A 15,786-nucleotide genomic window follows, 5' to 3' on the forward strand; every position below is an offset into this window, starting at 1 on the left:
AGACATTGTCAAAGGATAAAATGCAAGATCTTACCGATGGTGATATATACCAATTCGTAATATTCTTCAACAGATTGTGCTCTGACAAATCAGGGACCCCTTTATGGCTTATTTTATACGCCCAAAAAACGGGCACATGTCTTAAAGTTGGAAAAATAGCAATGGAAATGCATTTCTCTTCATGGCATTTACAACAGAAGTCCACAGGTGCTTTTTTAAGAAGCAGTCGAAGATGGGTCCATCCCTTGTAAAAGTTTCCTTCACAATGGTTCCGCTGTTCGTTGGGGTGATCCGGCTGAAATATATCACCGCACACACACAGGCACATTGAGGCGAAGCTGAGGTGCCAGTGTAGCCTCATCATGGCTCTTTCTCGACAGCTGTCTGGAAGCAGTTGGGCTTATGCGACAAGCTCTTATCTTTGTTTGATTTCTTCTTGCACATATGACTCACTGTGCTCTGTCATAGGATACCAGTCATCTTAAAACTCATTAACGGCCGAAGCGTAACAATTTAACATTAATTTTTTTGTCTAGTTTTTATGTATAGCTTTTAAGGGATAGTTCACTGATCCATGTATATTTGGATGACCTTATTCCAGGTTTAATTGGGAATGTAGTGTAAAATTGTACTGACATGTAAACTACAATGAAAAAAAAAACACTATTGACGGCATCTCTGGCTCAGATTACCACAGAAAATGACATTTAAAAAATGAATACTCTGCAGTAATGCTCTATCTCAACTTGTAGAGCACAACTAATAAAGATAAAGTTCCTGGGTTATATTCCCACAGAACACACTGACGGATAGAATATACAGACATTAAATGTCACTGGAGGTCACTTAGGATAAAGGGCTAAAATGTGCTGTGGCACACTTACACTGGAAGCCTGTAGTCTAACGGCACTGTTATCTCTTTTTTCTTTCAGAAATGAAAGGTCTTTTCAAGCGTGTGACAGAATGAAGTGTGCATTGACATTTGCATGTGATTATGAATGTGTGCGGACGTTCTGTATTCAAAGTCTCCCAGGGCTCTGACTCACTTGATGTCTGACCTGAAACCAGCACAGAAAGCGCACCTGAATCTCTCCAACCGCGGAGGTAGGAATGACGTTATTCTGCTAGATTTGGCGCACAAATAGACCAAATACGTTTCTAGCTTTTTAGTGTTTTTCACACTGGTGCTGATAGAACAATGCAAATATTTGAAGTGTTAGTGACCCTGAGCAGAACCAAAATTTAATTAAAATTGGATTTAAGGGCCACAGCTTTTAATAATGACCATATGAACACCATATTTAATCAGAGAGGAATTGTTGTCTTTCAGTTTGTGACCCAAGGTGATAACAGCACGAAAGAAAGAACGCCCTTTCATTTTTTGCCTTGCGATCAAAGTTAAAGATCACTAAGAACAGAGAGGAAAGTGGGTAGTGTGAGGACAAATAACAAAGAGAAACCAATGGAAATAATCAAAGCATGCACTTTGGTCATAACCAGGAGGATGTCAAAGAATGGAAGCCAATCTATCTCACAGATGGAGGTCAGATCTTCATCAGTGGTGGTCACAGATGGGGTCCTTCCTAAGACATTCTTGTTTTCGCTCCTTACAGTCATGGTTGCGTAACAAAAAGTCCAAAGCCTATCTTTCTAGTTGAATTTGATTGTTGAGTTGTACAGTTTTGTCTATTGTTCTGACTTCATTTATCTGCATAATTGTTGCTCTGTCTGTTGTTCTCTTCATTTTTTTTCTTTTTCTTTCAGACCTTTACAATTTCAAGTTTCAACATTTTTGTGCTTTTTCAGTCGGCATTCAAAGTTGTCTTGCAAAACGTTTCTATTTAAAAATGACAGTTACATGTATTTCTTTGAATTTCAATTAATCTTGTGTTCTACATCCTTACATTTCAATTTGAATCCTGTGTACTATTCCAAACCAATTAAAATTCTAATTGGAATTTAAAAGGCATTGTCAGTTTGATTCTAAAAACCTGGTTGACGCTGTACTTACGCTGTACCACTGACGGCATTATATTTGATGTTTGCATTACACATTTTGTATTCATTAGGAATACTGCAGACAATGGGCAATGAAAATGCTAAAGTGAATGTGATGAACAGGAGCAGCAGGAACGTTCGAGCTTTTATAAGCCAAGAGAAGCTGGACGTTGAAGCCTTCATCACAAAATACAATGGCCAAGACATGATGGACACCCTGCTGCCGCATTCTGCTATAAAGAAGTTCTGCTTCCGGCCCGACGTCCCAAGCTACCGTATTCTCATTTCTGAAAACGGTGAGCTTCCTTGGGAAAAGAACCAGTATATTTCACTGTTCATTGAAGATGAGGACGATAAAGAAATCTGTATTAAGCATGTCTGTCTCTGCTTGCCCTTACCTTCTGTAGCTTCAGTTTTAATATATGATATATAATGAGACACGTCATGTCTGTTTATTAATGGCTCACTATGTGACATAATCATCCTCCTTTGTTGTTTTTCACCATTATGTTTAATATCTCTCTGGTAAATTAATCCGTATTGGTTACTTAACCATATTGGAGTTAATAAATATATCTGTACAATGTACATCTTGGTACATCTTGTGTCTTTAAAAGCATCTAACATTACATTACCATTGAAAATATACCACTTCTGGTAAGTTTTGTGGACTGAGAAGATGAAAATTTCTTTTAATTAAAAAGTGAGTAAACGGCCATCAGTATTTGAATGAAAAAGACTGTTATTCCCTCGCGTGGCTTGATTTCATGCAAATGTGAGTAAGTGACTAGCAGACGAAAGCCACCCAGAGTAAAATTTACTTTTATTATGACATATAAATCACGTCTCCTTTTTTAAATACCTTAGGTCATTTCCTGGATAAAGCCGGCTGCCATTTAGATCATGTCTCCTGTCCAGCATTGAGAAATGTGCCATTTAGATAAAGGTTGAGTAAGATAGTCAACTCTTACTAGCATTAAAAGACAAAAAAGTCATATTGTGTTGTATTTGCATTCTATCTGCTCTTGTGATAGCTTATGTGAAAGAACATCTAGCGTGGCATCATAACAATTCTGAAGGCAAGCTTCATCACAGAGTGACACGAACGCCTTTGTGGTGCTCTAATGTCTGTATGACACAGCAAAAAAATAACAATTTGCAATGTATTCTGTATTTTGAACTTCAGTGGTAGTGGTATTTGCCATTTATTATTTATAATGTTTTGGTACCTGAAGCAATGGCCTAAGGAACATGGCAATTTATTAAGTCAGAGAAATAACTGTTACTGTTTACATTTTAAAATAAATAAATAGAAACGATTTTTACCTTTGTAAATATCAAAATCATTATGGGTGCAAGAAAGCCTAATCCAGAAATCGGATAAGCCTGTATAAAACATTATATAGAATATTTTTCATGTGTATAAATTCTTTAAGACCCCATTATAGTTATTTTGGCACTTGAGACAAGCACAAAAAAAGGTCTTTTAAACTTTCAAGGAGAATGAGTTAACAGCATGACCATGACTTGCATAACATCTCTCAGAAATCTGGAGTTGGATACATAAAAGAAAGTTACAGAGAGAAACGAGAGATATTATGCGCGTTGAATGGCTTGAACATAAAAAGAAAGGTAATAATTTTTAAATGAAAGAATTAAAACTTTTTGTTATTACAAAGCTGTATTAGATGTCACTGGTACTGGCTGAAGAATTGAAAGCTATTGAAGATGATAAACTTAAATGTAAAGAACTATTTGAGTATTAAATATTCATGTTTTACTCTGAAATCATCCAGTCAATTTCTTTGTCTCTGTTTTAGATGAGTGTGTGGCTTGGGTTTTTGTCTGTAGTGTGTGTGTGTGTGTGTGTGTGTGTGTGTGTGTGATCTGGAGAGGAGGATTTGCCTGGGATGGATTCTTTCCTGCAGTTTAACTTGCACCCGGTCCTCATGGTGACAAGTCTCGTGATGCTGTATGGAAATTGTGAGAGGAAACACTTCTCTTTCTGTCTCGCATTTATAAACTTTTCTGTTGCTTTCTTGTTTTTATCTGGCCTCTTCTCTTTCCTTCTCATGTTTACGGTCTTGCTCCATCATGAATAGTCCTAGGAAAAATAACGAATGATAGATGTATAGATGTACTTCCGGGGATATTACCATGGTGCATGTCAAAAAGAACATGGTACAATATTTATGTACCATGTCTAAATTTTCTCCTTTACTTTTCATCTTTTTCTGTGTGTCTTTTAGCCATTGTCCTGTACCGTGTTCTCTCAAGTAGAGCAGGTGGTGGTGTTGTCTGTGCTAGGAGTATGTGTTGCCTTTGATTTTCACACTGCCAACAACATCCTTCATCTGTATTTATTACACAGCTGGAGTGGGATCTCCAGAGTGGCCCTATTCACTTTGCAGGTAGGCTACAGCACACATGGACTAGCCTGATGATATTTTCACTGCTTCATGCTTGGCAAAGCTCCATGAGTATGTTCTACAGCATACAACGATGGTTGATGTAATCTCTTGAGCCTTTCTCCTCTGATTGAATTAGTGGTTTGGGTTGTATGCTTTCTTGTTGCCCTGGACTCCTTTGGCTGTTAGAGCCTGCCTGAAACCTCTCCACATCTGGATGGGCATTGCCTGAGTCTCATCATCAGCCTCTCTGAGATGAGTGAGAAACTATTACTGGACAATGAGCGACAATCCTATTATCATAACCATGTAGCTGCAAGAAATGGCTGTGATTTATCTTATTCAGATAAATAATACCCTTTCTCTTAAAATTAGCTGTGTAGGAGGCTCTTAATAGTGAAACCACACTTTAAATTTTTTTTTTTTTTTTTTAATGGCTCAGTTGTTTGTAGCTGTTTCAGTGCCCAAACCGACTTTGTCTCAGCATAAATGGGACAAATGGAAGCAATACAGAACCATACACGGCACTTTCTGCTGAAGCTCTCTTTGCAAAATCATTAGGCATCAGAAATGGAAGAATCCAGATTTTGAGAATGAAACTGAAAGAGTAAGTAATGATGAAATCCACTTTAAGATGTCAAAAATGAATTATAAGAATAAACACTAATGTTGAAAATTTTGAAAATATATATAAAAGCATAATTTCTGAAGGATAATGTGACATTAAAGACTGGAGTAATGGCTGCTGAAAATTCAGCTGCCATCACAGAAATAAAGGACATTTTAAAATATTACTGTATTTTTGATCAAATAAAAGCAGCCTTGGTGAGCATAAGATCATTTTTTAAAACATTTGCACGGTAGTTGTTATGTATTTTATTTTACATTTTCTAAGAGTTTGCATTTGTAACATTAAAATCTAACATTGAGTTCTCAACAGAGGCAATAGCTGAATTTATTTTATTTTTCATTATGTGACTTGTGGCCTTTCCTGATAGATGCCAGATGAAGACTGAGTACACAAAAAAGAAACATGATGTGTACCACAATTATACAAATAACTTTTTGACAACTCCGTGCCAGCTGACTGGTTTTGCTTTTTCAACACATTTAAACAAATTGGGTGTCTAGTTGATTGACGTAAAAGAACCTTATCAATGTGTGAGACAGACCACTTGTGGTTAGCAAGACAAAAAATAAAGTAATCTTATTTTTTCTATGTATTGCCCTCCAAATTATATTTTCGCTCAACCTATATATGTTGGGTTTTATGTTGAATATAATCGAACTGTACAAAAAGTGGAGATGCCGGGGATTGAACCCGGGGCCTCATACATGCAAAGCATGCGCTCTACCACTGAGCTACATCCCCTTGTGTTAAGTGTCTGAAAGTGTAGCTATTAGACCGTCATAGAAGGCTAGTCTTGAAACAAAATTACATTCTCTAGGTAGGATTTAACGAAGTAATATTTTTACTTCAGCAAAACATTTTATCTTATAGCTATTTTTTAAACTACACATGCATAAGTTATCTTTATTCTAGTGATGCGTTAAAAATTAATTTTACGAACAGTACAGGAGTACTATTAGTAATTTAAATAAAACATTAACGTGTCTAAACCTTAAATCTGCTTTAAATATTTGAAGATATTGTTTTTTTCTTTGGTTTTATACAAGTGTAACGTAACTTAACGTTACGTACAGCCGTAGTTGTGGCGGCACCGACATCCCTCACTCATCGATTACGGTGCTGATTGGTTTGAAATTCCACCAAAACTTATGGAGGCCAATGAAATTCATTTACGTTGAACTCTAGCACTGATAACTCGTTGCATTCATCGGCGTTGTGTGACTGGAAACTCGCAGGTGAATGTGTGTACACACAGATGACGAACCACACACAAGCGCTCTGAAATGGGCTGTTTCATAGGCTAAAAATTACGACAAACGCCGGGTGGACAGCGGAATTTAAATCGAATTTCTGTATTATATTAAAAGCATGTCCGCTTTTGTGGTGAGTGAAAGATTAAACGTGAAATGCTGTGAGTTTTGTGTTAGCTTGCTAAGTTGTTAGCTTGATTAAGTGTGCAAAAGCTGCGTGCACCTTTTAACTTTTTGCACCAGTGCGATTCAGTGCAGTAACGTTAGTCAAGATTTGCATAATACACGTAAAATATTATTAATATGATTTTATAACGACGTTTTATTTCATTGAATTACTTTCAGGCCTTGTGAAATATATGAAAATACAATTGATAGCAATGCTTCAGGACCATTTAAGTATATGCTATTCATGTTCAACATGTAACGTTACCGTTAACTTACATGAATAATAACATTTTGCAAACGAGATCTCAAGATAATGGTGGCAATAATTTCTCATAACGTTAAACTTAACGCCATGGGCTAAGTTTTATTGATTTATAGCGGCAATGCTTATGTTTACCACAAGGGGCTCCTGAAGCTTGAAGCAATGCATCTTTAAATAAAAAAATTGTCAAGGTGTGAAAATAATGCAATTCTATTGTGTAAACACATTTTGCTTGTTGATTCAAGCTAAATAAACTACATAATAATGGATATTCATAAAGTTCGTTTGAGATGGAGGGGGTGACAGATGTTGGTAGCCTCTCATACTGCCTTGTCAGATTTGGTGACTCTGCAGAATATCTGCAACTGTTTACACCAGAGCAAAATGCTTATATCTAGAATATAAAAGTGTTTAGACATCACCAGAGTGAATCTGTGTAACATTAAAGCCATCATGTGCAAAATAGAGAGGGTTAACGGATTTCAGTAACCTTTAATGCTGCCCTGTCAGATTTGGTGACCCTGCTGTATATCTATCTGCTGCTGTTCACATCAAAATCCTATCAAGAATAAAAAAATAGAGGAGTGTAGACATCACCAGAGTGCATATTTCAATACCCTTTATACTGCTCTGCTGTATATCTTCAGCAGAACTGTAAAACAACATCAACATCAAAAGATAGTCTTAATGACAGAGCAAGACCTGTTTTAGATCACTACTCACTCAATGCGTTTTTTTCTGCCGCCTCAACAGATTCCCTCTTCACGCTCACAGTAATGTGTATGAACCCCAGATGTGCTCTCAAAAGAACATTTAACGGCATTGAACAGCAACCTCTAGTCACTGATTTTTCCCAGTTAGAACAAAATAGAAATGATTGCTCTTTGTGTATTTCTTTTCATGTCACCACCAGCGCTAAACAGCAAAGTGATTCACATTGTAATAGGGCTGCTTATTCATTATAATCTCTCTATTAGAGTTGCATTCACTGGCTTTCTGCATTTGTTTGTCTAGGCCCATCCTTCTGTACGTGTCAGAGGAACAGAACACACATACACACCTGTGCTGTGTCAGGATGAGAAGTGTTTGGGACAGGAGAAAGGAGTGCATATGCACTGCCCGCTCTGTTCTGTGGCCGAGGCTTACCAAGATCCCGTTATCCTGCGAGCTCACTTCCGCATCAAACACGTGGACAAAGGCATTGACTTTGGAGGTGAGGCACAGTTAGACTATAGATTCACATGTGATTCATGCTCTTTGGAGACCGTCTCTCTCTCTCTCTCTCTCATTTTTTATGGACAGGCTTGAAGGTTCTACGCTGCTGTATCCATTGCGAGATTGTGGGCACTATTAAAGGAGAAAAACGGTTTAAAGGTGCACATTGGCACTGTTACCGCTGTAGAAATGGTTTCAACAGGAGGGATGAGGCCATCAAACACTATAAAACACACTTCCGAAATCCCCACACCACATTCCAGATCCAAGTCACGCAGGTAAAGGTGGAAACAAGGGGTTAAATCTGTTTTCCCACTTTGGATATCACCGTTTTTGATCATGTTTGCATATATGTGCTCTCACAGAATGTGAACTGCCGACAGTATTATGGTGAGAGCTCAGAGGCTCATGCTAAAGCATATGAAGGGCTGGCAGTGAGTCTTGGACCAGGTGGAGATGGCACTAGCATTGGATCCATCTTAACTCAGCCTTTCCTAACCACTGGCACTGAAACCCTATTGACTGTGGAGCCAAAGGTAGACAGTCTCAAAGCTTTATTTTGGGCATATTCATTAACAAGCATGATGTACTACGAAGCCTTTTTTGGTGTTTGACTTGAAGTATTGAAGTTGACCTCTCTTTTATATTTGAAGGAAGATGGTGAGAGAAATGGTATCCCATTGGGTGCTGAGGAAGAGGTGGGGTCTTCCCAGAATTCATCTGATGGGACTCAGACTCTTGTTCTTATGGACCCTGATGGACAGGGAAACAGTGTGATCTTTGACACAGCTACTGGTATCATCACTGAACCGGTGAACATTATTTACATGAATCACTTTTTTTTTCTTCTTCTTTTTTTTAAGCAACCCAGATATTTTAATTGTAGTGTATTTTATTTGTGTAAATTATTCAGTATTCTGGTTTAACAGTTCTCCTGTAGGAGCTGTCTAAAATTTTAGTTGCTGTAATTCCAGGAGACAGAAGGCTGGGAGCAGGCCCTGTTACAGAAACGACTCCTGGAGCTCCACCAGCAGATCGACACAGTTCGCCAGGAGAAGGAGAGTATGGAGAACACACTACGAGCTGAGATTAAACAGCTCAAAGAACAGGTATATCTGAGGTTTATAATTAGCTTAATACTACGGGGCTGTTGAATGCTTAAAACCGATCGGCTGACGAATGTTCTAAGGTGTGAAACTATTTTCAGGGAAATGCATTGCTAAAGTAGTTCCAGGCAGGTCTTGACCACATTACATGTCCATATCACTAATTACAGCAGCAATTAATTACAGAGCTGTTCTTGAAGCAGATGAATGTAGAGATTTGCTATTAGTAGAGACGCTTTTTCCAAATTCACACAAGCTTAATCTCTCTCTCTCTACAGGAATAACTGCATTAATCTGCTATCAATGTCTCAAACATCTGTTACTCACTATAAAGTTACATTTTAGAATTAGCAACAGAGGCTTGAGATGAGATGCGTCAGACATTAGTCCTACACACCAGAGCATTTAAGAACAAAAACCAAACGAATGTATTAAAATCATCATCTGAATAATGTGAGGTAACCATGGTATAATTGGAATAATTGACTCTGATCTGTTGAATTATTAAGGTAAAGGGCACTTGGGTGTGCATTATTTTCTAATAATTAAATGTTCCATCGTCAATTATTCCTTACTTATTGTATTTCTTATTTAAGTCTTTTTTATTTTTATTTTGTTGAAGTAATGTTCAGTGCTTTATGTAAAACATTTTGCAGTGTGTTCTTTATCACACAATAATTTCAAATTGACCCATTGTATTAATTAACAAATGGGACACATTCACGATAAATACACTTATACTAGATGGTTAGCTAAGCAAGCAATACCACTACTAGAGTGACAGTTCATTTCTGTTCATCAAAGATAGTTGATATTAATAGTTGTATTGTATTGTATTTTTTTCCTCCAAAATATGAACTGTTTTGAACATTGATGATAATAAGAAATGACATTTTTCTGTTAATTAACTATAAGTTTTAACCACAGGTCATAAACATTATTTTGTACACTTGCTGTAATTCAATCTTCCTCTGCATTCTTTTTATTTTATTTTTAGGTTGCAAGCCTGGTTCAGTCTAACGTAAGGATGTTTGAGGAACTGCAAGCTTATCAATGTCCAGATCACAGCCAGCAGAAGGTGGCCAAGCTTGTAAGTGTTCTGAATGTATAGGCCTGGGCTAATTAAAATGTATATTTTTCCCAATTTTTTTTTTTTGTATTGTCAGCTGGAAAACCTTGAAGCTCAACACAAAGAGCTCCTGCAGGCCCAGCTGGCCTCACTCAGGAGGGAGATCCTGTCAGGATCACATAACATGCCAATCGATGGCCACACGGGGGCTCTGGAGCTCAGTGTAGATTCAGAGGAGCCACAGACTGAAGCCATTAGTGGCCCTTTAACAGGACTGGAGGATATGGATGTGCAACATGAGGAACTAAAATCCACAGATCTTGAACTAGTACCAACTGATACAACGCCCTGCCTGGAGAGCCCTGGCTTGGACTTAGATTTGCCAAACTCTGGCTTGACTACATCTACGGTTTTAGAGGACAAACGGGAAGTGACATTGTCCCCTGTGTCATCTAAGAAGCGCAGCTCAGCAGATGACTCCGAAGAGATGACTAAGAGCAAAGTGCAGAGAGTCAGCTGAGAATGACTTGATGTTAAAAACAAGCATTTTTATCACTTCCAGTCTTTTTATTAACAAACTGCTGTTACCTTTGCCACACATTTCCTGGTAAAAACTATATGTATAGGTGTGTGTGTGTGTGTGTGTGTGTACACACAGAGTGATCTGTATTGTGTAATTTGGCCCAATATACATAAATGTTTCCATGATGAAATATTTCTAACCTTGAATCTCGCTTTTCCGTATTTATTTACATTTAAATGCTGGTTTTGACTATGCTTTTTGATGTAGTTATGTTCTTGTCACTTAGAGAATGTATAGAATTAAAGCATAGGATTTCAGTTTATTTCTGATGTTCTTTGAGCATTAACAGAAACATGTTACTGATTATAGATTCATAAAGTAAACATTCTATAATCAATTGTTATGGGAAAAACTTTATAAGCTGGGTTGTCAACGTTTGAAGGTTTATCAGCATAAATTATTTTTTAAATCCACTTATTTTATTTTTATGTCATGTGTAAATTTTTGTTATTCTGTTTGTATTACATTATCCACTGAGATAAACAATAGTTCTGGGATTAGACTGCGATTTTGGGGGATGCAGTTTACATATCAGCATTCAGAATCGGTTTTCCAAGCGCCCGCTAGAGGAAGACAACCGCCTCCTCCAGACCAGATGGGGGCAGTAAGTAATGCTGCTTTGCCTTGTCAAGCGGCAACAAACCCGGAGGAAGGACCTTTCTTTTACTGTCTATGGGAAGGACGCGGGCAATTTACTACTGCATTTGGTGCATTATTGTGAGTATTACAATTTATAATTTTCTTTTTAATCCTAAACAACATGTTTGTGTACCCCACGTATCACTTGACTTTAAATACATTTCATGAGAGGACGTGTTTTCCGTGGAACTTACAGCATCGGCGAGCTCTTCCTGCTTGTTTTGTGATTGCTCTCAGTGTGGTTTCATGTGTTTTTGGCTGACGCAGATGTCACAGTCAGCGATGCCTTCAGCCCCGGACTCCCCATCTCTTAGCGTGACCGTCAGCGGGAATGTGCAGAAATACAACATCAAGAAGAAAAAGGTCTTAAATGCGGAGGAGACTGAGCTGTTCGAGCTCACTCAGGCTGCTGGGATAGTCATGGACCAAGAAGTTTTCAAGTGAGTCCCACAAAATCTAGAGCTGTATATCCTTTCATTTGCAGACATTCCGCATATTTTTATCAATAAAATCGAAAGGTTTAGTGTAGTGCTGCTGAAGTGAGGATTTCTGTCTCAGTACACAAGGGGGTAAAGTAATAGAATTAATACCTTAATGTGTATTTTGGATGTTAGCATCCGTTTTGCGCTGTAAGCAAAATAGCTCATAATTGACCAGTGCATGAATTAACATTGGATTTGTTTCGAAGGAATCGTTCATTTGAGTCAATTCTTTTAAATGAATCAATTGGACTGAATTTGTCTGGATCGGTCAGAGCAGTTTTCCAGTCACCGACTCCGAGAACCTACTGCTAAATTATTTTAGCTGTCTAGTTGTTATCCATTTATTAAAATGAAAACAGAAAAAAACATCTAAAAAAATATTTTATTCAAAATATTATTAAAAAAACTACAGCTGTGAAATATTATTATTGAAAACTTGTTTTAAATTAATTCTGTTGCCACTTTCAAAAAAGCAATTTAATAAAATATAATTTTGTATCTGTAGTACACTGTAGCATAACCCCCTTTACTGACTTAGCAGTTATCTTTATGTTGCTTAATTTTAAATGGTCCATCTCACTCTGCTACAGAATCATATTGGACCTGTTAAAGATGAACGTTGCTCATCTGGCAGTCTTTCAGACCTTAAAGACCATGTGTGCGGGGCAGAAGGTCTCTGAAACATCCACTGGTGACACATCCACTTCGTCCCACACTGCCACTGCACCTTCAGAGTCTAGAGGTGAGGGCCACACATGTAACGTAGAAGTTGAGTGAACAGACCTAAGCATGATATACCACAGAATCATATGATTTGAGTTGGAAAATAGATGACCACAGCATCTGTGCTGTTCTGGTGGTCCTTTTGAACTCTGAATGTCTTTGGATCACTTTCTTCATATTTTGCAATAAAATAGATTTTTTTTTTTTTTTTGGTAACCTGTGTGTGACTTCCTATAGAAGAGGAGGGTGTGGTCTCAGGAAAGAGCACTAAAACTGTAGCACCTCCCTCTGCGTCTGTGTCCCGCCCACCTAGGGGAGGGGCTAAGATAGTGGTCTACAGTGCGGGTGACACGAGTGCTCCCATCTCTCAAGGTTTATCTTCTTCTCCTCTGTTTTAGCTTGGTTCTCTCATCCTTTTTTTATCCTAATGCTTGCAAGTTTAAGGTCTTCTCTTCACTCCCATGAACTATTGCAGTACATTTCTCATGCTGACATAACTAATTCCTGCATCAGCTTCGTAGCACAGTATATCTGTTCTCATTCTCATGCCTCGCCGATTGTGCCTGCAATTTTCCAGGCTCAGTGCTCTGAAAATAGGGGTGAAAATCCCCAGATCTGCTTCCTTCATATTTCTCATGGACTCTGTGACTCTCATCCAGCTATAGAGTCCTCTGCTTATCATGGTAAATAAATGTCTGTTAATGGTGTGTCATATGTGACACCGTAACGCACCAGTAAACCAGCATCCAGCAAAACTGTCTGCCATCAACACTGAAAAGCTTGCATGTGACTCTCAACTTCATAAATGGATGGTGTTTGCCACTTCATCACTTGAATCATCACTTCACATCACGTCATCACTCTGATTTTTTTACATAACCTTATCAAAATAATGTCCCTCATATGTGTCGTCCTCCATCATTTTGAGTCATTTTGACATAGAAACACACTTTTGCATTTTTATGTAAAGAATAAAAGTTTTAGTTCTGTAATGGTGTAATTATGATGTCTACTCAACCAGGTCAAAATATAATAATTTATATGGTGTCTGTCTGCTGTAATTTTGAATTACAAAATTAGTTTTATTCAATCTCACATATCAAATAAAATAGTAATTGCTAAATTTATAATAATATATTTTATACATATGCTTTTTTCTAATTGTTTCCCTACCTAACAAGTTTTTTTATTTATTTATTTATTTATTATTCCAGCAATCAAAACACTGAACGGTTACATGAGAAATGAAACATTTTAGTAAATTGTTCTGAATCCTTTAGCTATAGAGCGCAATACTCAATCTCATTCATTTTCTATTCTTATTTACTGATATTTTACAAACCTGTGAATACAATTATTAATCGATGCTATATGCTTCTGTTAAAGCTGTCATCCCGCCTTAATTATTATTTTTATTATTTTGGATTATTATTTTTTGGAATACGTGGTGGAGAAACTACATTGCCCATGATTCTGCAGAGAAAGCTCTACCAATCAGAAAATTTAACAAAAATCACACCCGTCCACACCCATGAAGCACCTCAAATGAATCTGTCTTCCTACACTCTCACAATACTTAAATATTTGTATATAATGTGCAGATTGTGATATAATATCTTACATAAAATCTTTAAATCAATAGTTCAATATGTATTCATTTTTATTTCTATTACGCCATCCACAATGGATTGTAGTTCTCACTAAAGGCATTACGTACCCATTATTGTACTTTGTCTTATTGTCTAATTTAAAAAAAATATATATTCTTGGTTTGGTTCGTGGCTTTTAACTCCGTAATGAAGGCTTTTAAAAACACTATGGGAAAAGCAAATTCTTCAAGGCGACAGAAAATGTTGGCCAGCACTATAGCACTCTGTAAATAATAGTTAGTGCAGAATAGATGATCAGTTCATGCCCACATGCTGCTGTTTGAACTGAAGCTTCATCAGCGATTTGTCACACCACATTAATGAGTGGTGTTTTAATTTAATAATTGTTTCATTGTGTCTTTTGTCTCAAAACGATCGAGCATGTCACATGTATATATTTCACATGTTTACATGCGTTCCTTCTGTGTGTATTTGTGTGATCTAGTACGCAGTAAAACAAGTTCAGGGCAGGGGGAGAAAACTGCAAGAGATGGTTCAAACCAGCGGGTGCCACGGCAGGTCAGCGCCACCAGGGGGCAGAAGAGCGCCAAGAGCTCAGGCAGCAGCAGCTCGTCTTCTCAGCTCACCTCCAACTGAAGGTCTCCGTCAATTAAACAACACATACTAAGCTTGCTGAAAATAAGCGCTTTTTTTTTTTTGTTGGAGAAGGTTCCTGTAGAAACTGCAAAAACTTTTGCACTGTAAACAAAACAGTTAAGTTGTTTTAGGGATCTCCTTCGGGATGTCTTCAGTGTTTCTTTGAAAACTTCTTTGCATTAAATTTGCATCTAGCCCAGAGAGACTATAGCTGAAGTATGCCATATTTTCCACGGTTTATTTTACACTTTCACACCAAAACCATTTGAGGAAAACACAGAAAATCTTTTGCTATCTTTATACCATCCACTTTCTCAAATCCAGCAGCTTGGGGCTGCTGTGAAACACATCTGTCTTAAACCGTGCTTGTGTAAAACACTCAACATTGTCTTTATAGACTGTGATGTATATATGGACTTTATTTTCTATTATTTTCAGATGTGAAATGTGCTTTTTTTATGCATTCTTTTTATTGCATCTCCAATATGGAGTCTTTAAAAACAGTTATTGTATGTTGCACTTTAAATCTTTACTTGATGAAGGAAGGTTTGTATGCATAAATGCTTTATAAAACAAAACATGAGAGAGTTGTTTTTTAGATTTAAAAAGTCTTAATGTTTCTGGTTTAATTTCTCGATGAGAACTAAGACATAAGCATTTAATTATGCAGTTACTGGAATTATGACTGCTCTCTTCATTCATTCTGACCGGAGTGAACTCTTGATCAGCATACTTTAGATTCCATGTTGAACGAAATGGAATTTGATACACTGCCTTCCTCTATAGAAGGTGTACTATGTAAGAAAGTGCCAGGGTCAATGGAAGCACTTGTGTGTTTGTACACTCCTTTCTCTTTACTATATGTTCAAACTTGTTGACTTTGTAGGTTAAGGCAAGACCTCTTGCTATTGAGACATGCACAATGGTTAAAGAACTTCTCTTCAATAATGAGCTGAAGGAAAATGACAACGTTGCTTCAGGGGGATAAAATATATATATATATATA

At 37.3% G+C, this 15,786-nt stretch overlaps 2 protein-coding genes across 3 annotated transcripts; both read left to right on the plus strand.

Moving 5' to 3' along the window:
• The first annotated feature begins 6,239 nt into the window (after positions 1 to 6,239).
• On the plus strand, positions 6,240 to 10,836 carry zgc:193801 (uncharacterized). The gene is made up of 8 exons (XM_026234640.1): positions 6,240 to 6,420; positions 7,732 to 7,930; positions 8,020 to 8,210; positions 8,298 to 8,468; positions 8,586 to 8,744; positions 8,907 to 9,041; positions 10,036 to 10,128; positions 10,205 to 10,836. The coding sequence occupies exons 1-8, from the start codon at positions 6,406 to 6,408 to the stop codon at positions 10,625 to 10,627; spliced, it is 1,386 nt and encodes a 461-aa protein (XP_026090425.1). The 5' UTR covers positions 6,240 to 6,405; the 3' UTR covers positions 10,628 to 10,836.
• Positions 10,837 to 11,072: 236 nt separating this feature from the next.
• LOC113064093 (mitotic-spindle organizing protein 2-like) lies at positions 11,073 to 15,454 on the plus strand. Of its 2 annotated transcripts, XM_026234641.1 has the most exons (5): positions 11,073 to 11,407; positions 11,597 to 11,769; positions 12,402 to 12,553; positions 12,772 to 12,906; positions 14,629 to 15,454. In XM_026234641.1, the coding sequence occupies exons 1-5, from the start codon at positions 11,363 to 11,365 to the stop codon at positions 14,778 to 14,780; spliced, it is 657 nt and encodes a 218-aa protein (XP_026090426.1). In that variant the 5' UTR covers positions 11,073 to 11,362; the 3' UTR covers positions 14,781 to 15,454. The 2 variants fall into 2 exon arrangements, with proteins under 2 accessions (XP_026090426.1, XP_026090428.1); XM_026234643.1 differs by lacking the exon at positions 12,772 to 12,906 and having other exon boundaries at positions 11,254 to 11,407.
• The last annotated feature ends 332 nt before the right edge of the window (positions 15,455 to 15,786 follow it).

The sequence above is a fragment of the Carassius auratus genome, chromosome 46 (assembly GCF_003368295.1).
Source record: "Carassius auratus strain Wakin chromosome 46, ASM336829v1, whole genome shotgun sequence".
NCBI classification, from domain to species: Eukaryota; Metazoa; Chordata; class Actinopteri; order Cypriniformes; family Cyprinidae; genus Carassius; species Carassius auratus.

What these genes read in the sequence shown, in the direction of transcription:
- zgc:193801 (XM_026234640.1), top strand. An exon ending in TCCAGATCCAAGTCACGCAG is followed by an intron (nt 8,211 to 8,297) that starts GTAAAGGTGGAA and finishes GTGCTCTCACAG; the next exon opens with AATGTGAACTGCCGACAGTA. An exon ending in AGCAGAAGGTGGCCAAGCTT is followed by an intron (nt 10,129 to 10,204) that starts GTAAGTGTTCTG and finishes TTGTATTGTCAG; the next exon opens with CTGGAAAACCTTGAAGCTCA.
- LOC113064093 (XM_026234641.1), top strand. Translation starts at nt 11,363, where the DNA reads ATGGGAAGGACGCGGGCAATTTACTACTGCATTTGGTGCATTATT. An exon ending in TGCACCTTCAGAGTCTAGAG is followed by an intron (nt 12,554 to 12,771) that starts GTGAGGGCCACA and finishes GACTTCCTATAG; the next exon opens with AAGAGGAGGGTGTGGTCTCA. An exon ending in GAGTGCTCCCATCTCTCAAG is followed by an intron (nt 12,907 to 14,628) that starts GTTTATCTTCTT and finishes TGTGTGATCTAG; the next exon opens with TACGCAGTAAAACAAGTTCA.